The 23,354-nt window shown below is 43.6% G+C and overlaps 1 protein-coding gene across 1 annotated transcript in view; it reads right to left on the reverse strand.

Annotated features, from left to right (window-relative positions):
- Positions 1–23,354, reverse strand: part of HIPK2 (homeodomain interacting protein kinase 2) — a 178,258-nt gene that overhangs the window by 27,215 nt on the left and 127,689 nt on the right. Inside the window, exons 3-10 of the mRNA XM_077807538.1 lie at positions 20,370–20,493; positions 18,168–18,287; positions 16,816–16,902; positions 15,612–15,796; positions 11,612–11,774; positions 9,242–9,461; positions 7,766–7,887; positions 328–470 (exon numbers count right to left, since the gene is read on the reverse strand). Of these exons, the coding sequence (XP_077663664.1) occupies positions 328–470; positions 7,766–7,887; positions 9,242–9,461; positions 11,612–11,774; positions 15,612–15,796; positions 16,816–16,902; positions 18,168–18,287; positions 20,370–20,493 (1,164 nt within the window). The remainder of the gene's footprint in view (positions 1–327; positions 471–7,765; positions 7,888–9,241; positions 9,462–11,611; positions 11,775–15,611; positions 15,797–16,815; positions 16,903–18,167; positions 18,288–20,369; positions 20,494–23,354) is intronic.

Genomic DNA, 23,354 nt, shown 5'->3' on the forward strand with positions numbered 1-23,354 from the left:
GCTGGGATCAAGAATGGAGCATGTGTCTTTTTTCTTGTAAGATGTTATCGTGTCACAAGGACAGACCTGTAAGGAGCAGCTTAAGAGAGGCTAGACCTGAATTTGGTTTTATGATGGATGGTTCCCTTCATACTCAAAATATCCAAACCAAGTCAGATGCTGGGAGTCCAGTGACTGTGTGGGCAAAGACTGCGCCCACTGTGCATTCAGTGTTAGCCCAGAAGGACACCCTGGGATATTAGAAACTACTCAGACACAGAGGCTGTCAGACAGACATTCACATATAGTGGGTGTCTCACAGATATACACACAATACTCCAGGTTTACCTCCAGTCTGCCAGCGGCTGGGTCCCTGCCATGGTCTCTGGTATGACAGTTGCGTGCTGGACTGAGGTGTGGGCGGCTACTCCAGTCAATTGCTGCCAGGCTGGAGGGAGCAGGATCTGCTGGGTCCCGCTGGGCCAGGCCTGCTGTTGAACAGAAGAGAAATTGGTGGTTAAAAAGCATCACCACTCATTGGTTTGGTGCCAGCCCATCCTAGGAGGGAAGTTTTAATGCCTTCAGGAAACTACAGTAAAATAGTTTTCAGTACAGAGCACACAAAGGAGTAGAGAAATCCCTGCTAATGTATTTTAAGGCAGCAGCTGAGTCACAGTTAGGAATAGGAAAATGAGAACTGGCCCGAATCTCAACCCAAACTTCAACTAGAACCAGAATTTTTTGTTTCTGTTCTTCAGATCAGTTTGGCTCAGAGGCCCCACCACACTCACTCCCTCTCCCCTTATCAGGCCTTCTGCCTTTGCGGAAATGCATCTTGGGGTCTCAGCAGGCCTGGCATATTTTCCTGGGCTGGATGCTGTCTTCAAATCTCATTAGTTCCCAGGCTTCCTAAGGGTTAGTTAATAAAACCTAGGTCACCTCTGAGCTAGGGACACCCTAGGCTACTAAAACTGAAACAAAATAGCTGGCTAAAGGCCAACAGAGAGTGTGCCAGATCAGAAATATTTTCTTCCTTGCCACCCCAAACAGAACTGAACAGAATATAGAGTCAAGAGGATCAGGAAAGGGAAAGGATGGGCTAGGAGGATTGGTGGGAGAAGTGAGAGGGATTTAAAGGTCAAAGAGGGAGTTGTGTATTAGGAGTCTTACAATAGAGAAGGAGAGAGAAAGAAAAGGGATAGCTGGAGGGAAGGAACTGAGAGTAAGGAGAGCGGGAGGATGGGATCAGAGAAGAATGAAGGAAGGATCTAGTTGAACTGGAAAGAGGGAATGTGATGTGGAACAGGTCTGGTAGAAAAATGGATATTTCATGAGATTCAGATAGGCTTATTCACACAAAATCTACTTCACTAGTTCCAGTTAGCTCACATCTAAAGCACAGGCGGAAAAATGTGAGATTTAAAAACTAAATTCAAAACAGATATTACCAGAGGCAAAAGAGAGTCAATTCCCTATCCCTAATCCTAACAAATTTTTGATGACTAAGGGCCAGATTGTGATCCTCTTCCTGACATGGGTACTACTTTATTCTCCAAATTGTCTCATTGACGTCAATGGAACTTTCCATGGAGTAAAGTGCTATTCAGCCCCGAGTAAGAGTATCAAAATCTGGCCCTGAATTCACTTCAGCTAAAGGCGCTTTAGTATGTGCAAGTCACTCAGGTGTAAAGCAGCTGGTTACTTTACACAAATAACAATTTCTGATGCATGAAAGGTGTGAGTGTCATGTTTTCACACTGACTGAAAAACAGCGGATTCTGAGCACTAATGCCCACTTTCACTGACTTGCTCAGGCAGTAAAGGAGAGTTGAGGGATCTGAGAATGAGAAATATGCTAGGACTCTGTCTGTGCTGAAATACAAAGCATGACAGTCGCCACCTTGCTGGAAAATTGTTCGGAAGCACAGTTCTGCCAGCTAGCAGGCTTTGGTGCTCCAATCTGGACAGACGGTGGATATGTCTAGCCTAGAGCGGGGTGGGAGAGTGGGGGAAGGCTACAAATACATATTTGTATTTTACTCCACAAGCAGTTCCACTGAAACCAGTGGGAATATTTGTGGGGGAAAGTATTATTCAGTGAGCATTATTAAGTTAATATTTGCCCAGAGCAAATGCATTAACAAATCTTTTCTTTAAAAAGTTCTCTGAAATCTTTAAGGACTGGAAGTTGTGAAGATCTTGGTTTTAACTCATCTGAAAGGTGACACTTCCAGAATCAGTGTCCCGCCAACATTGGTTCAACAGTAACTCAGAGGGAAAAGTAACATCTAGTAGATCACCAACATCAATTTTCTTCAGCACCTGGGACTCCCATCCACACCTAGTCTGTCTACACTGCAATTAAATAAACACCGCAACTGGCCGGTGTCAGCTGACTTGGGCTCAGGCTGCGGGTCTGTGAAATTGCAGTGTAGACGTTGGGGCTCGTGCTGGAGTCTGGGCCCCTCCCTCCTCGTGGGCTCCCAGAGCTCAGGCTAGAGCCTGAGCCATATCTGCATAGCAATTTTACAGTCCTGTGAGCCCAAGTTAGCTGACACAGAGCAGCTGCAGGTCTTTAACTGCAGTGTAGACGTATCCACAGTGGCACAGTCCAACCCTACTTAGCTTGTGAGATCTCGAGGAGATCACAGCACACAATAGATTTTTTGTGTAATTGCCTTCCCATTGCAAATTTATTTCTAATTTCAATTTTTATTGATAATCACTCAATTCCTATGGTTGAAGAACAGAGGTCACAGTGGTATCTGCTTGGTATTCATGAAGGGCTGCTTTCTATAAGCAGAGGAAATTGGCCATTATCACTAGTGCTAGTCATTAACATACAAAAGTAGATAAAAGGAATATCATTTATTTGTTAAAACCTAATAGTTTCTGCTTATGCCCCCTTTAATGTTCATCCTTCCTTCCTAAAGTTGCACACGAGTCACGAACTGAACGGAGAACAGCCTTAACACAATGGTGCACAGTATACCAGAGCCTTGTCAGTCCTACTCTTTAATCACCTACCCCTACATGAATGGGGCTGTCAGTCTATTATGAGCCTGCCCTATCCGAACAACACTATATTTTTGAATCAAGACCTAACGGGCACCAAGTGAGAACAAATGGCAGATGAAGTTATAGGGGCAAGGGTTCGAAGACAGGGGCAAGGGTTCGAAGACAGACAAAATCACTTCTTACCTCCTTGAATGACCCTTACAAAACGTTAAGTGAATTTAGCATTGGGCTGACCTCCCTGGGGAGTGAACTCCTCCGGTTAGCCACATAACAGGTACTGTATAGCACAGGCAGTGCTACTGCAAGCTCCCCCCATCCTGACCCTCTAACGTTTCTCCAGCCGGACCTGGAGCCATCACCCCTAGGGATGTCTTTGGAACATTCCTTACCTAGCTTCTTTGTTGAGGCCTCTAAAGGATGGCAGCTGATGTCTATTGGGATGGTGGTTTCTGCAACATGAACATTTGACTGCTGGGAACTGGACTGAGACCGTTATCCCATTTCACACAGATCATTTAACAGCTCCCGGTAGGAACAAACTTTCACTGATTACTGACTTGGGCTGAATTCAAAACGGGGACAGGGATAAAAATGTTCCCCAGCTCAGTTAGCTAAGCCATCCTGTCCCCAAGGAGACACTTTCCATAGCAGGAGGCCTTCCACGTGGGGCATTTACTGGGCAGCTGATTGTGCCGTTTTCTTCTTCTGTGCTGCCTCCTTCTGTCTCAGTTTCTGATCTGTACTTCAGAGGAGAATCTAAAGGCGAGCTGTGAGTGAACCAATCCCTGCCATTTTTCCTAGCTCAGACTCCTCCTCTTAATCAGACATGTTTTTGACTGGCATTGGAGCCTTAGGGGAGTTAGATGCCGAAATCCCACAGAAATTCTCTTCCATTCTATACTATTAGACTATCCTATTTTAATTCTCCTTTGGGCTCCTTTGAAAACCCAGCTTTAGTGTCCAAAGCTGTGTAGGAGCTAGTATTTAAAGCATAATGGGTTAGATTCTTCCCTCAAATATGTATGCAGATCACCCATCAATTTCAATGGAGGAGTTGCACGGGTGCGTCTGAAGGCAGAATCAGGCCGAGTGGCTCGTGCGCTTGCCTCTAGCCACTGCCCGGCACAGCATCCCATGTCACTGCTTTGGGATTGGCTGCAGCATGACAGACGCTGCTTAACACCAAAATCCATTCCATATGAACAAAAAATAAGAGTATTTCAGTCTAGCAAACAAGTCTGCGAATTACATTTGTCCTCTCAGTACCCTCCCTGGTATTTTCTAAACTGGTGCCCCTTAGTGCCAGAGCTAGACACTCTCCCCTGCAAGCTCAGCAATCACATCCCTGTGTACGTATCCGTCCAGGCACACTATTACAAAGATTTCCCAGGGTCATCTTGCTCTGATGACTTAATTTAGGAATCATATAATCTATTACAACCTGGTCATATTCAGATGCCACCAACATGACAGCAGGATCTCTCGAGTGCTGGCATAGAGAGCGTGCGTGCTCAGAGACTGAGCCATGGAATTCAAGGGCATCAGCTACATCCCTCTCTAGGGTCATATCGGTGCCACTGTGCTGGATTCACATTGTGTAGCCACACAGCACTGAGGGGGCTACACTGTAAACAGAGTCTCTGCTTGAAGGTATTTCACCCTCTTCCTTCCTAAGCCAGATTCAGAGATTGATTTACACAAAAACCCTAAACCTCTCCCCATCCTGTAGCCCCTCCAGCTCCCCCCCCCCCAAAAAAAAACCCCAAAACTCCCACACTTTCCAGCCCAGCTCCAAATGTTGATTGTCTTGGGATTTTCTGCCTTGCTGAGTCAGATGAAAGGGCTGCTATGGTGGGCCTCTTTCTGTCTCGACCACATCTGCAGAACCAGGGCTGGAAAGGATACTCAGTCACAGGACCCTGGAGAGCTGTTCACAACACTGTGCTTAACAAAGGACTAGCACCAGCAGGCAGGTGGATGAGGGGTGGGGATATTTTTGTTTTTACAGCTGTGGTTTAAAAAAGGTAAATAAACTGTTGTTGCTCCCCTGCAAGAGATTACCTGAGTTTACATGCTAAAGCCACTTCCTCCTTGTTTGGGGAGGGAGCCTGGATTTGTTCAGCTCTCCGCCTCTTTTAGGGCGTGAATCTAGATCCACTGTGAGGGCCCCGGCACAAACTCTCTACTTATCAGGTAAGGACCTTGGAATCATTTCATCGGCAGGAAAAGATTGCTTGGGCTGGTCCACTGGGACAGTGCTGCCATGTCCACTGCTTTGAGTAAGATTGCACAGGTGTGACTGAGAGCACACTTTGGCCCCTGATGTCTCAATCCTAGGTCCAGATGAGGAAAGTCGGAGTGAGCTGCATCAGAAAGTAGCACAAATGGATGTGGGCCTATTTATTCAGAAGGGGCCGGTGGCAGCCAAGCAGGGTTTCCTGCCTAGGAGTGCTGTTGGGAAGGAGTGAAAGTGAGAAAATGCAGGAATGCAGAACACTGCTGAGGGAGAAGGGAAGGAAGGGACAAGCACTGTATCAGGCTTTTCAATGCATGACAACATCAATTTCAGGTTGGACAAAAACACCCCTGAAATACATGGTGCCCTGCCCCTTTAAGATGTGAAGCTACTGCACCGTTAAAGACTGGAATCAGCCTTCTTTCACCTGTCTACCCTCCACACACAGGCTCACGTGGGTGAAAATGGACCCGGTAAGGTCGGGTGTAAGGGTTATTTTCACCACCTGCTTTGCAGATTGCAGGCAGTGGTTAGGTCTAACTTTTCATTTCTGCAAGAATCAGCTTACAGAGACAATATACAAAATACACCCCTATCCATCACCACCGTGATGGCAGAGCTTATCCAAGGGCCTCAGGATGAGGGACTTGCAATCATTTGCAGGGCCCTGTTTCCTGGATTTGAAAGTATATAGAGAATAAATGGTAAGGGTCCAATTTTGGCATTCAGCCACTACCAGTGCTGGAGTATATTGACGCGGGGATGAGCCCCAATGGCTGCTCTCAGAGACTTTATGACGTATGCATTGTCCACACTCACAGCAGCCTGTAGAATACAGGCAGTACATGTGTAGCTACAGGAGGCAGCCAGAAAAAGATTTGGCAGTTCCCCACTACCATGACCTTTCACTGCACTGATGAAAGGTTCTGGCAGGGGGAGGCATTTGTGCAACCACAATTGCATGTGCTACACGCTGCAGTAAAGGCAGGCTGCGTTCACACTTCTCACTATGGTGTGTAGCTCCCTGCAGCTATGAAAGGCTCTAGCAGGTGGGAGGTGGTGGGGAAAGGGTCTGGCAGTTCCCTGCTGCTGGAGCCTCTCACTGCATCAAGGAACGGTTCTTGCAAGGGGTAGGCATTTGTGAAAATGCAATTGCAGGTGCCTAATTCCAGTGTGCACATCTTCCTGCTCATAACTTTGAAAATCTGACTTTTCGTTTCCACTGCTCTGCTTCTTAGACACTTGCTTTGTACTGAATGGGATACAAGGCCCAACCTTGCCAGGCTGAAGGTTATGACAGTCATCAGCAAAGATGGATTCCATTTTGCGGCAGACTTACGCCAAGAGTCAGCTCTGTAACAAAGACTCTTTTATTAGGAATGGGCGGTGCACATAGCTAGTGAAAAAACACACAGGCTTTAGGTAGTGTTTCATTCTGTCTTCACCAGATAAGCTCAGCTGGCAGCTGGCAAAGGAAAGTAATCACAACAACACACGATGGCACAGGTAACCCAGGGAATCCAGTGCTTGGGCATGATTTTAAAGTCTGTTGAGATCTGAATGCAAATGAACATTCTGGCATTAATCAGTGCACAGTAGGCATGTATTTTACCTCCGGATCACTTTTTCCAGGAGGTATTGTGAAGCTCTATGTGTCTTATGTTAAGTATATTTGTTCTCCATCAAAGACATTCCTGATACCAACAGAACCAATAGGTCTCAGACCATTTAAAAAAAGTAAAGTTGGCCAGATTCACTGAAGCTGGCACAAGGAGGTATAAGTTGCACCTCCCTTGCCAGAAGGCTGGGGATTCACCTTGAAGGAGAATAGGCACTGTTGCCAGTGCCAGCCCCCACCCTGAGTTTCCATGGTTGGGGAGTCATTTATCTCCCAGTAGAGTCCCCCCCAAGAACTTGGCCAATAGAGGCTGCTGCAGAGATTCACTGACTCAGTTGCCCTGGCCCTCCCGTCTGCCTATTTACCCTTTCCCACTACTCAAGAACAAGGCAGCATTCAATAAAACTGAAAGGAAACAAATTTAAAACTAAAATAAGCAAAACATTTTTTAAACAATACACAATTTACCGGTGGAACTCATTGCCACAAGATGCCATAGGGCCAAGAGCTTAGTAGGATTTAGAAAAGTATTAATGATTCATTCTCACCATCGGTCTGACACAACTTCCATTAATTTCAATTGGAGTTGCATCAGGCCTTGTGAAGAGGAGGACTGAGAAAGAGAGTGGAGCTATTAACCCTTATATTGTTAGAGCCTTTCAGAAATCAAAATTGGCCTGCAAGATGAAAGGGAGATTGAGGAAAGATGGATGCTCCATGGAAAGCTGGAGATGCTCACTTGGGTGTCCCATTCTAAAACTGAGCCACAGAGGGGCTGGGGAAAAAAAACACTTCACCCTTTCCCCCACACCACGTAAAAGTTAAACTAAATGAAAAAGACTTGCTCTGCATAGGACTATTCAAATGTCACCTATACTTGCCCAATCCACATTTACCCAGACTAAGGAAATTACCTGTGCGAGGAGACCTGGCTGGATCTGAAGAGACTGGGCCCCAGGAGCCTGAGTGACAATCGGAACAGCATTCTCCATCCGTACAGAATACCCAGCATGCTTTGAAGGGGAGGCTTGTAATCCTGTTCCATGAACAGAGAAGGGACAGAGTTAATCAGCAGCAGCACCAGCCAGAAGAGGAGCCTGATTTTCAGAGGTGTTCTGCTGCCACAACTCTAACTGAAGTCAATGGGAACGGCAGGTGCTCAGCACCTCTGAAAAATCAGGCCCTCGATTCCCACTTATTACATCCACCCAAATGTATTACACCCAGCCCAAGGAGATCTACCAACTTTTGGCAGACACGACACACGCACGAGGCCGAAGACAAGACTTTTCCAAGGACACCAGCAGATTACCCCTCTTTAAACCTTGTGCATGCTTTTAGAATGTCTTAAATGTAGTAGAAGACATCATAACGTAACCTACATCTGGAGGCAATTCTACAGGAAGAAGGCACAAGTTAATGTTTTTTTTTTTCAAATTAAGCCTGTTATTCTCCAGTCTGGCTGGAGACAACCACCATAGATGGCTAGGAAAATAGACTCCAGGGTGAGAGTACTGCCTGCTGATGAAAGTGGGAGATTGGGAATCAAAAATACAGGGTTCTACACTCCACTCTGCACTGACTCACTTTGTTACTCTGGACTTGGCTAGGATTTAAAGGCACATCACCAGAACGAATTAGTTCAACACATTCTGAAGCTATAGTGTCAGTAATGCCCTGTCTACTTTGGGGGACTCTAGGCTTCAACTGGTGTGAAAGTTAACACTGCAAGATCCTTGTATAAAAGGGGTTAGAGTATTGCCAAGTATTATTGTTGAGAGATTCTGCCCTACCAGGACCAAATCTCAGGTTTTGTCTAGCCTGGGGATTTGCCTCTGATATAGCTATTGGTGTAACTATGCAGGAGCAGCCCCTATCATAGACAGGCAAAGCTGCTGTGTGCCCCAGTGCTGCTTACCCTGGTTTCAAGCAGGAGTATTGTCCACAGGGCCAAACAGCAGCTATGCCTGTCTATACTAGTTGCAGTGGTGCAGCTGTACTGATGACTGGCCACTGATGCCCATAATTGGGGTGAATTTCCAGGCTAGACATCTTACTTTCTAGCTCATTAACCTGCTGAGTCACCCTGTGGAAACTGGATCACTGAGCAACCTGGGAACTGGTCAGTAAAATATTCCATTCTTTTCAGGTTTGCCAAAACAAGACGGAGGTTCTTGAAAATACCCTGATCAGGGTAATGAACAATGAGCATCACAATCTCACCTCCCTCCCTCCACCCCCGAGGCATCAGCCACAACCCAACTGCTCCAAAGGTTCTCCTCACTTCCAGATTTTCTTCCTTCAGAAAGATTTGCTGGAGGGAGTTTTCAAAAGAGAACCCAATCAAACAGCAGAGGGACTGGCTGTGAGGGGGAAGGCCTGTTTCTTACCTTGGAAGCCTGGAGGGCATACAATGAGGGCTTGCTGGAAGGGGTCAGGCCGGGCACAGATCTGCGCTGTTCCCGTCTGCAGGGGCATGCTTCGCTGGGCCACTGCGGCCATGGATGCTGCTGAAGGCTGGTAGAGTGCAGATTGGTAGTTTAGTATGGAGACTTCAGGGTTGGCTAAGGAAATAGTGGCACTGGTGGAGGTGGGAGCCAGGTTGGTGGCCTAAAGGAATGATGGGAATTAAACAAAACAAAAAAAATGAGGGAGATGGTATGTTGGAAGAAGCAAATCTAAAAATAAATGAACCTAAATAAAACCAGCAAACAAAAAATAAAGGAGGAGCAAAACAGAAAACTGAGGAGTGCAGAGGCAAGGGTGGGTGACATGGGCAAAAGGAGCACACTGAGCATGACCAGTGAGGCCTTCTATCAACTGGGGCTGCTTCCAACCACCCCACATCCCAGTTTGTTGTCCAAGGAGTCTCCAGAATGGAGCACGTCTCCTGAGGATGGATTTGATTTGGGCCAATAGGGAGGAGACAGGAAAGAAAGGGGCTCAAAAGGAACTGGTCACACAAAGTCAAACTGCTCTGTAAATGCTTCTGGCACTTCCTGTGGGAAACCTGGCAAGATCAGTTCTGCCCCCAACACAAACTTGTTAGGAGAATTTGGAAATTCCCACTCATCTGCCCATCACAACTACACATTTCTTTTGCTGAGAAAACCCAAGGCAGCTCTTCCCTTCCCTCCACCCCCACTTAAAAAAACAAAACAAAAAAAAACCAGGCGTTAGATGATGGAAACACAAGAGATAGTTGGAAACCTAACCTATGGATGGGAGATGAAACAGGAGAAATGGCCCATAAGTCTGGTTTTTGACTTACAGTAAGAATGTTGGAACTTCCTGATACTGGCAGAGCCTCACCCAAATCTTTGCTACTGTTTGACACGCAGGGACAGATTCTTCCACCCGTATTCAAGCTAAGCAGCGCTAACAGTCTCATTGGAAGGAACTTTTGGTGGAGTAAGTAACTACTCAGTGTGAGTAAAGGTGACAGAGTCTGGCCCTTCCAGTAGTGGTGATGGTGTCTGGTTATAGTAAATGGTGCCAATTGGTGCTTGGGAGAGGTTAAGCAGCAGGAATTTGGGGAGTTTGTAAGCAGTCTGACTCTCCAGTCTGAATTCCAAAAGCAAGCAAGCAAGGATACCTGTATTTTTAAACTGACAACCCACTACATTTAACCATGACACACTAATGACCTACCACTGTGTACAACTGTGGTGCCCACAGCTTTATGAATAATGTAAAGAAGCCTTTTCTTACCATAAATGCCCAAAAATTGAGCCAGCATGAAATCTAGATTTATAAGATACATGGGATCACTTTGCAAACCAGACTCTTTTGGAGCTTCTGTTCCTGTGGCACCAGTCCCTCATGCCACAGTTATATTCATCACCCTTAAATCTTCTTGTTATAACATCAAAACAAGGCGGCTCCCACACCAAAGAGCTCTACAAAACCCTAAGGATGGCAACCTCACCATACTTCAGTCTTTTACTGTCCTATCCAAGAATACCTCCCCTTCCCTTTAATTACTGTAACACAATTCCAAGGGAAACAATTTAAGCTACTGTTTGTTTAAAATACACCAACACTGTACATATCAAGATCATGTGATAGTCCCACTCTCATGCACACGCACCCTCTTTTAAAATCTTTAAAAACCCTCCTATTATGATACAGGAGACCAAAGTGTAGGCAGTAGATATGAATCTACCAACTTCAACTGCAAGCCCTTCGGGGTCGGGACTGTATCTTATTGTGCGTACATACAGTGCCTAGCACAATGGGGTCCCCATCTCAATTAGGGCCCGTAGGTACTACTGTAAAGACAAAGAATACACAAGGCGAAATACCACCACCAAATGCTAAGACAAGAAGTGAGAGCACTTCATTTTGTTGGTACTGCAGAGTATTGTGTCTGTGATATGAGGATTTAGTTTTACCTCAGCAATAATATGAATAAATCACTCATGTCTGCCTGATTATCACTGAGTGCAATCCTACTTGTTGCATAGAAGGACACTGCCATCAGATTTTTTTTTCATACCAACTTTCCAGGGAGGCGGGTCGAATCATCTTCAACAAGATAGACTAAGAAGCCAATATTTTACAGTCACACAAGTGCCATGGAACTAATTGTATCAAACACCACGCAACTAGACAGGGCTCAAGGAGGAGGGTGGCATGTTCTAGTCACAAGGCAGAAAGGAACCATCTTATTGGGTGTGTGCTGAGAGGAGCACTATGTATGCTCTCCATTTTCTAGAGCTCTCTAGCTTTCAGGCCCCGGCTGCTGCCAATTCCCATACCTGGTTGTGGACAGTGTTCAGCTGGTTGTTAAAGGTCATGGTCAGGTTGGTCGATGTGCTCGGGGCCACATGGGTGATGAATGGGGTCTTGCTCTGGTTTACCGTGTCATACATATTCACCCGCCGCTTGCAGATCTCCATGTTCTGGAAACAGGACTTGACACTGTTTAGAAAAAGGAATGAGAGGGTGAGAAAGAGAGGAAAAAAAACCCAGTGAGCATAGTTAACAGTCAGCTATAGAAGCCTAGCTTCAGGTCAGCATTTCTTTGATGGCTGAGACAAGTGATCAGACCATGCTTGGCACTTGTTAGATTAATCAGTGTTTGAAAGTCCCCTTCTCCCCACAGCCAAGGTTCGCACTGTTTGTAATGAAAGGGAACTAGCTGGCATTCAATAGAAGACTGCTTTGGCTTAGGATTCTTGAGTGTACCACCCAGCCTCAGTCCTGCAGCGTAAGTTATAGTCAGCAGCCAAAGCTGTCAGCAGTCAGACAGGAGGGGAAGAAAAATCAGACCAAGAAATAGTGGGTCTTCTTTTGTAATGTGACAGAGAATGGGGAGAAGGGCCAGATAGTCTTGGCTCATTTGGGATGCTCTTTAAGGCAGTTTTAAAAGTCTTTCCTTCTTAGGAGGAAGATTTTGCTGTGTGTGGTCAATGAGACATCTGAAATCTTGCTCAGCACTTTAAAAAGTGTTGGTCATTTGAGCTCAATCCTGCAAGATGCTCAACACATTGGCCCCACTCCAGTATAGCACCTACGCATGTGCTTAACTTTAAGCATATGAGCAGTCCCTTTGAAGTTATATGGCTTAAGGACTTTACTGAATCAGGGCTAGAATGCTCAACACCTTGTATGATCGGGCCTTGAGGTTGTCCCAGCCTGCGAACCAACAGTGGGGGAATGTTTAAATCCTCTCCCCCACAATCCCTCCACACTACCAAAAAAACCCTACTTATTAAATACACACACATATATATTACATGGCAATGGAAGTATTGAAAAATATTTTGTATCCTCAGAATGCAGCAATATACTGACCGCGCAATATAGTATATAAAACACTGCTGCCCTACTACAGCACAGTCCTTATGAGGTAGGTAAGTACTATTATTATTTCATTGTTACAGCTGTGGAAACGAAGGCACAGAGAGGTTAAAGGGACACTATCAATTTAAGTATGGGCAAAATGTACCGACCTGACCATGACCCTTACCAACCAGCTAAACATTGTCCATAATCAGGTACTTTTCAATATTGTTTTAAAATCCAATTCAAATGGTTATTTTTCATCCAATATTTCTCCCAGTGTTTTATACCCAAACCTGAAACTAAGAACCTGACAGTGAGACTGACTATAAAGAAAACAAAAATGAAACTCATTTCCTTGATTTTCATTTGCTAAATGGAGAGAAATTTTTTTAACTAAGTAATGCGCATCAGGCTTGAATTTGTAAAATTATTTCACTTTCAACAATCTCAGCTGTTATCAGTAACACAGATAAAGACGATAGTTTATTTATGATACTTTATTTTTAAGGTGATAGTGTCCATTTAAAGAAACGTGCCCGTGACCACACAGGAATAGTCAGGAATAGACTCCCGAACTCTTGACCACCCAGTCCTGTCCCTTAATGAAGAGACTTTGCTTCCTCTCAAAAGCTCAATAGCTATTTGGCTATGATTATATCTGTTCAATAATTACTCAATGTTGAATCAGATGTAAGAGAATATGTATATACTTTCATTATGTACATATTTTTAAAATCTATGAAATACAAGTAATCTGTAAAATATTTAGAAATCTGTGTAAAAGTCAAAATATCTATGTGGCAAATGTAGAATGCTATTGCATGGATTTTTTTTTTGTAGGTTTTAGCAATTAACAACTATTTTTCAAAAAACTTTATAGTAAAACACTGAAAACAGCATACTTATACTTCACATGATACTACCATTGCACGTTACAAAAGAGTACTACAAAAATATAACCTGCTCCCTGTAAGTTAGTGCAATAATATACTGTGTATGCAAAAACATGCATGGAAAGGTGACCAAACAAGTCAGAAAGACTGGCCTTTCCCACAGTTTAATATCCATGCAATCAGAAGATGCAAAGCTGGACACTGGACTCACTTTGCTGCTGCTTTGGGACTAACAAGTACAAAGCCTCAAGGGTTCTTGAGACTTGTAGTCTTTCTCTGAAGCATGTCATAGTAAAACTGCTTCCAGCAACTATGTCTTCTCTACATTTGCATCTGTTTCCTGATTTACTTTCAAGAGCAATTACAGTCCCCAGCAATCCTGGAGGCTTTGAAGTTCCTATTCTCAGGACAATCACAGGCCGGACTTCAAATCAGCCAACCCACATTGTTTAGAGCTTGTTGCAGTTCTGACCAATCAACATTTCCAATTGAGGAAGAATGAGGTTGCACACTGAGCTGGCAGGATGTTTAGCATCTAGAGGCCCGATCCTGAAGATCTAACTCATACAAAAATTTCCACTGAGTTATTCCTGAATAAGAACTGCTAGGAATTTTGCCCAAGGAGGGCAAGGGTAAGAACTTCAGAAATGAGGCCCTGATCCATGGAATGATTCCGAAAGGCAATGGACTGGGCCCTGAGTCTCTAAAATTTTAAGCAGTTACTGCACATGTAGAAAGAATTGTCGCAAATGAGAGCACGTGATTGCAAATATAAAAGTAGATTTTTGTATATTATTTCAATATTTTCATAAAACACTGACTTATTTATGAACAGCTTTAAACGAAAGTAGAGTTTATTTTCTCTCTGTTTACAGCAATTATCTTGTGTTCATATTGCATTCATCACCTCAGTATCTATTTATCTATCTATGGAACTTATATGGCCCACAGTGTCTGAGCACCTCACAATTTCTAATGTATTCGTCCTCACACCAGCCCTGTGAGTTATGGCAGTGCTATTATCCCTCAGTCACAAACGAGGAGCTGAGGCTCAGACAGTCTAAGAGCTAGATTATTAAAGGTTTGTAGGTACGTGCTGATGCAGATATGCACCTACTGGGGTTTTCAAAACCGGGTGCCTAACTCACTTTGAAATCAATGAGTTAGGCAGCTAGACACTTTTAAAAATCCCACTGCACACCTATCTTCATCTAAATATCTTTAAAAATTTGGTCCTAAGTGATTTGTCCAGGGTCACACAGGAAGTCGATAGTGGTGCAGGGAACTGCACCCAGGTCTCCAAAGTCCCAGGCTAGTGTATAGTGCTGTTCAGGCCTTATTCTAATGAGAATCAGGCCCTAATGAACCATGCCTTACAACATCCCCGTCAGGCCAGGGAGTATTTCTCTATTCTACAGATGTGGAAACTGAGGTTCAAGTGACTTGTTCAAGGTCACATAGCAAGTCTGAGAGACAGCTGGGCGCAGAACTGAGATTTCTTGTTTCCAGTTTCTTGCTCTAAGTCAGGAATCCTCAACAAGGGGGCTGAAAATGAGTGTTGGGGTTATGACCACTCTGCCCTCTTTCCAGACTGTTAAACAGAGAATAGTCCCGACCAGACTCCAGCTGGATGGGAAAGGGTTTCTGGGAGGAGGGGGTGGAGTCCACTGTGGATAATGTTGAGAACCACAGCACCAACCCCTGGACTATGATTCCTCTGCCACATGCATAAGTTGAGTTGATACTACTTGCATATATTTTTTTCTGTATTTTAATATGAATGTGTGTAATTATTGAATATTTACACAATGAACGTAATACATTCTGCAGTCTTTTGAATGCCGTGCATCAGCAACACATTTCTTATTCATATTAGGTTTTTTGTTTTTGTTTTGTTTTTTAAACAAAAATTAAAATCTTTGGGCCTAAACTCCTTAATGGTGTGCCTTTAAAATACCGTTGCCAAGCCCTTTTATCAACCCAAATGTCCACCCTACAGCCCAGTCTCCCCTCCCATCCTCTTCATCTGCTTTTTCTCTCTGAAAACCCAGCCCAAGGCAGAGAGAAGGAAGCGTACTGTGTGCTATGGGGGAAATCAAGCAAGTGCGTCATGGTGACAAAGGGGTGGTTCAGAGTTTCGATCGGAGTTATCCTCTTATCCGCATCTATAGTCAACATCTTCTTTAACAGATCTATAAACTCCCGCCGGTCTGCCTTTTCCACCAACATATCGCTTCCTTCTAAATCTGTTGTCATATTCACCTGGAAGAGAAGGGACAACAGTTAGAAGGGAGAAGCAGTCAGGTCTCCAGCAGATTATTTTCTCTCTCCTGACTCCACCAGGTTTCTGTCTCTGGAAGAGTAGCTGTTGAGGTCACAAGGAAGAATCTGAACTGGCAAATCAAATCACCATCAGGCTAGTGCAAGACAAATCTCTACACAGGCTGTTAAGTATCTAGCTTATTTGGGTCAATGGCTACTGAAGATCTTAGTCACCCTTTGCAGCTTTTGAACTGCTTCTGTGTGGTAATAGACAAGCTCTGACAATCATTATGTATCAAATAAAGCACTATACAATTAGACTATTTAATTGTGTGTCCTGCAATGACAACAACAACAAAAAACCACAAACAAAAAAGATCTTGGTAAGTTTATGGGGAACATCACTATTTATATATCAGATACCAGGAAAAGCCTTCATATTAAAATCTTTCCTGATCTCAAGCCTCTCTTTCTACACTTTAGCTAATGAAGCTAAAATATCAAGAATGATCTTACACAAACTCTGGATCAAAAATGTCATGGGTCATTTTGTTAGCATTAACTTTAGTAGCCTCATACCAAGTTCACTATTACAATAACAAAACAAATAGATAATAGTAATAAACACTTTTCCTTTACAGGTAGCAAAGTGCTTTACAAAGTGGGTAAACATCCTCCTTATTTTACAGACTGGGGAACCTGAGGCATAGAGAAGTTAAGTGACTCACCCGAGGTCACGTAGGAAGTTAGTGGCAGAGCTAGGAATAGAACCTGGTACGTGTGAAACTCCTAGTTACTCAACCACTCTGCTTTATGTCACTTTTATGACTATATATCTGGTCTTTTCTAGAGGGATCCAACACATGATAACTGGGAGTTGGCTGGATTGGTGTAGACCTGGTGTTTCTCAGGGGTTTGCCCAAAGCAGCATATATGCAGAAGTGATGTCGGGCCCCATTTGTTTGCCTTGCTCAGAAGCACAAGGAGAGATCTCGCTAGTTACTCACCAACATTCTTACCTGTGCCATATCATCCAAACAGTTGAAAATGTACTTCCTTGCTTCCTTCGACTTAATCCCCGTCTCTGCCTCATGATCATCTGGTGTCTGCTCAAGACAGGGGAAAGGCAGTTACCTGAGTGGCCCTTGCATCTATGTAGGGTAATATGCCAGCTCCGATGGATACCTCAAAGTCCATCTCTATACAAAGCCATAGGCATGGTTTGACTTCTGTATTTTGGGGGAAGGGGGCAGCTCCAGTCAGGCCAATGAGGCTGCGCATGGGGGGAAAGTTCCATGCCTACCCGAGGCTTGCAGTTTTGGGGGGCAACGCTCCCCAGGCCCCCCTCCCCAAACTACACCATGGACAAAGCCACCTGTCTCTTCCCCGAACTAGTAACCAAAATAGTAGCCAAACACATTTATATAGCACCTCTCATGCCTAAAGAATCCCAGAGTGCTTTCCTGACTAAGATAGTCCCAATCATTGTTAAGCTAAAGGGCTCACTGTTGACAACACCAGACACAGTGCAGCCGAACATGTTGCTATCACGGATCCAGGAACAATTTTTTGTACCATCATCTATTTTAATTTTAAAATGGAAATGTGTGTGTTAACTAGACAGGTATTAAAAACAAATTCCACCCAGGGGCAGGTTAAATTAAACATCACTTCATCAACTACAACTATCAGCCATAGATAGGGAAGATATAAACAACAACCCTAAATTGATAGGCTAGTACTTCTCTCTCTAAGGGTAAGTCTACACTGCAATAAAAAGCACCTGAGGCAATGAGCCTCAGAGCCTGGGTTAGCTGACTCGGACTCATGGGGTTTGCGCTACTGGGCTAAAAATAGCAGCGTAAATGTTCGCGCTCGTGCACCCAGGTTCTGAGACCCTCCCCCTTCACCGGGTTTCAGAGCCTGGTCTCCAGTCCAAGTGGGAACATCTACACTGGTATTTTTAGCCCCAGAGCATAAGCCCAAGTCAGTGGACCCATCATTTGAGACTTGCTGCTGTGGGTTTTTACTTTGCAGTGCAGATATGCCCTTAGTTAAACTAAAATAGTCCCATCCGCAATATCCCCAGGTTGGGCAGCTCCTGATTGGAGAGATTTTAAGGTTCACTTTGGACTTTAAGCTTCTACAATGCAGTGCCAGGCACTAATTGCAAAGCCATTGGCCAGCCAAGGGCTGCCTACTTTTAGTTACAACAGTTTTACCTCAGCTCATACCCATCCCAACATCTCAGTTTTGGGAAGCATCTCAATGCATTGCAAAGAGATGAGACCCACACTCGGACTTAACAGAATGTTGCCTTACTTCCAGTCTACGATTGCAAGATGAAGGAAACAAGGAAATATCTTCCTACCTTTAGCCTCCACAATGGATACGGTGAATCTGTATCCCTGTTGAAAAATCTTGTTGTCTTTGTCCCTGAACTTAACAAATACTCTGCTGGTAAGCCCTGTGTCTGTGAAATATAGCGAATCTGTAAGAGAAGGATGAGAGGTCACTGTTCATCTGGTGAAGATATGTGGTGGTCTTCCTTTCAGGAGGGCAGGAGGCATTTAAAACAATGGAACAAAGAAAGAGAGAAAAGGGTGGTGTCAAGTTGGGCTTTATCAAGGATATACTAAAAGGAATGAAAGAAAGAGAATTCCCATAAACTTTAATGGCATTTCCACCTTTATCATTAATGTCTCAGGGCATTTACCCTGGAAGTCTATAAAACATTCTTCCTTTAGCTTCTAAAGTCTGTGGGAATTTCTCCCTTTATCTTCAGACTTTAAAGGTAAAAGATGGTGTGTTTTTATTGACTTAGAGCTTTTCATGGTAAGTTCTCGTCTCTATAAGGTATGTAATTTCAATAACTTGGGACTTCTTTTATTTTTTTGGAGCAGCTCAGAGGATAAAGCAGATGAAGCCAATATCGGTGAACCAAAGCAGCCTATGTATTGAAGCAAATGTACACCATCATTCTGTGTCGTGTACTAAATCTACAGAGTTTATATCGCTTACTGCATTTGTCATGTCAATGACTTTCACGGACTCTGCCTAGCTGGCATACACAGAACCATGGATGTTACACATACGTGTCTAAGAGTGGAGAATTCTTTTTTTCATTTAGTAGAGAAAAAGTATGTGAGCATGTAATTAAATGTTGACATAATGTTGACATAGGATGGCATATGAACCCTTAACTTCAGCATTTCCTGACTTCTTGATTGCTTCACTTTGAAAACTTAATGTCCTTCTAATGCAGGAAATGCCACAGACAAAACGCTCGGTATTTTTCAAAGAAAAGATGGAAAGAAATGAAAAAAAATCATAAGAAGCAGCTTCAGTCTTGAGGACCTCAAAACGCTGCTGGCCCTCGTCCATACGAAGTGCCCGCCCTTGCTGTGGAGCTCCTTCGGTACATCCAAGCAAGGCTCCCTCCTGCACACTTTACAAACTTCAATAGCCCCTCTTCAGCCCACTACCTACCTTACAAATCCACATAGCCTGAGGCAAAGACTCAGTTTCCGTGCCAGCCCATTGGACAAGCTCCACAGGAGCCCACAATATACTTGACTAGAGCAGACTTTGAACTACTATAAGTCAACCGTATACAGTCGTGTGAGGAGTCCTTCCTCAACTGTGCACTTTCTCAGTTTATCTCTGGAGGGGAGTCTACTGCTCATGCTCAGTATGTGATTTTCAAAGGCACAAAACCGATTTCCGCTGGAACAGCTAAAGGCACTGAATCTCAGTGAGGGCTATTTCCATGCCAGATTTCACTTTTAAAGCCGTGGCTGAAATACTATTAAAAAAGAAAACTCTCAGGAATGTTCTCATAATGGAAAAAGTGTACTATATTTCTTTTCATCACTCTCCTTTTCCCTTAGGCTTTCCCCAAAAAGATCACTTTCAGACAGAGCCCAAGCCCCCGGTTTCAGAAAGGAATGAGCAACTGAAAAAAGGTGGTTAGAACAGAAACTGTTATCTAACCTGAACTGTAGAGGTTGCTGCATCTCCTGTTACAGAGATAGGAGAGGAACATTAAAGTCTATGGGGCTGATCTTCAGTTAGCTTTAATTATCACAGCTCAGTTGAATTCAATGGAGCTATGACAGTTGACAGCAGCTGAGGATCTGCCCCAAAGACCATTCTCTTTCTTTTCATTGATTTTAATATACGTCCTCATTAAGGGATTATAAAAAGCAGCTGAGTTCATACAATTTCTTATAACAAATAAATCTTCATTTAATACTTGCTGTTAAGCAGAGTAAGGATGGCAGCTCTGTTCAGTGATTAGAGATCATCTACAGAGCTTTCTAGTCAACAGGATCTTATACTCTTGATTGACAGTTCACTTAGGCAGTCAGTTCTTAAAGGCACAGTACTAAATATCTTATTGGTTACCTAGAACGCTACAGGTGGATGAAAAAGTAGTCTTAGGATATTAAAAATCAAACACACATATCTTCCATCAGCAAAGAATAGAAAGTTAACAGTCTGTCCCTTCTGACACAAGAAAGAAGAAAGTTTCTGTGTTTCTGTTAACAGCAAGTGCAGCATCCATACCAACCTGATCGTACTCTGAAGCTCCTGGGTATAAAGGCCAGCCCAAGAACAGCTCTGCAATAACACATCCCAGAGACCACATGTCAATTGCTTCACAGAATGGTAAACCAAGGATGATTTCAGGGGCTCTGCAAAAGAACAGATGAGAAAGCATTAACCATTGTAAAACACACACTGTCATTTGTTTAGAATTCCATGTAATCAGCAACCCTCAAGAAGCTATTTGCAGTGAACAACAAGTTTTATTGGTCCCATAAAGCCCAGGAACCATGGTATATATTCGAGAGTGCTGTCTTCTGGCACCTTATCTGTTAACCAACTCCTAACACACATATAGACATCACCTTTGTAGGACACTCCTATAACACCATATACTGAGCTCTTATATTTCACTTTTCATCTATAGATGTGAATTTTCTTAACAAAAGAGATAAGTATCACTATCCCCATTTTACAGATGGGACATTGAGGCACAGTGGTGAAGTGACTCGCCCAAGGTGCTGCAGCTGGGAATAGAACCCAGGTCTCCCAATGCCCGGTCCAGTGCCCTCGTCATGGCATAATGCTGATTCTCTTTTACATACGGCAGTCCATGTATAAAACTCAAAGTGATTTATAAATATTCATATTTAATTAAGCTTTACAACAGTCCTGTAAGGTACAAAAGCATTGTTGCTCTTATTTTACAGATGAATGTACTGTAGAACAGAGAAATAACACAACACCACCATGGCTACATGGAGTTATAGGCAACGCCAGGAAAAGAACACAGGAATCCTGGCTCCCAAGGTTGTGTTGTAGGCACAGGCCACATTTTCCATCTGCTTTCAGCTAGGGAAGGGAGAAAGGGGATATTTAGGGTCCCCTTATCTGTCTCTCCAAATATGACTGGTTTGTTTCAACAGACGCCAGCTGAAGCAAAGCAGACTTCTGAGCAGTATATTTTAGCATTAGCTCTGCTTAGGAAATGTAAAGGAGGCACTGAAGTCTCTTACCTGAGCCTGCTTGATACTGTACGGTTTCAGAGTAACAGCCGTGTTAGTCTGTATTCGCAAAAAGAAAAGGAGTACTTGTGGCACCTTAGAGACTGACCAATTTATTTGAGCATAAGCTTTCCTGAGCTACAGCTCACTTCATCGGATGCATGTATTTAATGATTAACTTAATGAAGTGCTTAAGAACAAAAGCCCTCTACTATCTGCAAAGCTTTGGTCCATTCAGGTCACCACTAGCAGAGACACCCATACAACAGGGGAAATGCTTTTCTTCCCGTTTTTAAAACACAGACTTCCAACATTAAAATTGAGACCATTTTAAAAACTTAGATTGTGCTTCCACAGAACACTAGTGTCCCAAAAAATACTTTCATTTTCCTAGCAACTTTAGTCCAAGAGCTTCAAAACCCTTTATAAACAATGAAAACTCATCACCCCTATGATGCCTCAGTACCCCTGTGAAGTAGATAAATATCATTATCCCCATTTACAGATGGGGAAACTGAGGAACAGACATAGTGTTGTCAACTCTTGTGATTTTTATTGTGAGTCTCACAATTTTATCCTGAGTATCACACTACTTGATGTTTCCTTAAAGCCCCAGCTTCTGGAGTCAGGTGATTATATTAGATTCTCAACTTTCCTTTCCTACAGAGAAAAGCTTGAAAACATGAACCCTAAAGGCTCAAACACCATCAGAAAAATAAAGCTCCCCAAATGTATTATTTTTAAAGTATCATGATTTTTAAACTAATCTCATAATGGGGGGGTAGGGGACTGATCCACGGTTTTCAAATGCTTGTGTTGGCAATATTGATCAATTGCCTCAGTCCATATTAGAGTGAGAATTAGAATCCAGGAGTCCTGACTCCCAAACCCCTTCTCCAACCACCATACTGTCTCCTGAAGTATGTCATTTTTCATTGAGATAGCAACCAATGCCAGCAGGAGATTCAGACCTGCTAATTGCAATTGAAAACATATTGTTTTCCAGCAAACGCCACTGCTTACTCATGAAGAGACATAACTTCAGAGAGGAGCTGTGCAAAACGGGGGAGGTTTTCTTTATTTAAGAAACAAGCAAAGACACACCAATGAGAGCCCATACCCCAATCTCAGCACAAAACCCTCTTCAACACTGGGCTGACTTGCAGCAATAAAAACAAAAACTTGGCTCCAAACCCAGCAACCCAGAATCTGAAAATTAAGGCACCTTAAGCCTGGGCTGATTCTGCCATCCCCACACAGAGTACACTATAGGTCTGAGTTAAAAAAAAAAAAAACAACAATCATCCCGCATCAGCGCTCCTATTTTCTTTTGTGATTGCTATAAGCTTTTATACCCACCATTTCTTTGCATTAGTATGCCTGTCACTGCCAACTTTTTATTCCAGTATTACAGCGCCAGTCAGGAGAATGGCAAAGGGTTAATTTCCAGATCTTCATCTATATTCCCCTCCCTTCCTTGTCCGCTTCTTCATTCCTTCCACAGTGGATGACACCCAGACAAAAATGCAGAGAGAGAGAAAGAAGACAGCTAGGATGACCTGAATCTCATTACTATGTAAATCCTGCATTCAAAGCCATCTGCCTCTCCCAGTCTGCCTGCATGTTATGAATGAAGCCTCCCTGGTCACTAATGAGAGTTCAATCTCTCACTGTCTGAACTTGAAATCCCATCCACTAACTCCCTACATCAGGGAAGACATAGAATGTTATCCAGAAGCCTCCCCACCCATGAAAAATCATCTCCACCGCTGCCAAATACAGGTATCACCCTTCCACTATCCACAACAACTTCCCCATCTCGACCATTCTTATTTATTTATTTACTGTTCCTGTAAGGAGCTAGATTGACAGCCCTGGACACTGCAGTCCTCTGTTTCCCCAAAGAACAAGCTTCCACATGTGCTTCCAGATTATCTGCCATTGGATACCTCCTCTGTATTTTACAGGACTAAAATTCATATCTATTTTTGGGAGCATAGGAATTG

Source organism: Eretmochelys imbricata, chromosome 1 (assembly GCF_965152235.1).
Source record: "Eretmochelys imbricata isolate rEreImb1 chromosome 1, rEreImb1.hap1, whole genome shotgun sequence".
NCBI lineage: Eukaryota > Metazoa > Chordata > Testudines > Cheloniidae > Eretmochelys > Eretmochelys imbricata.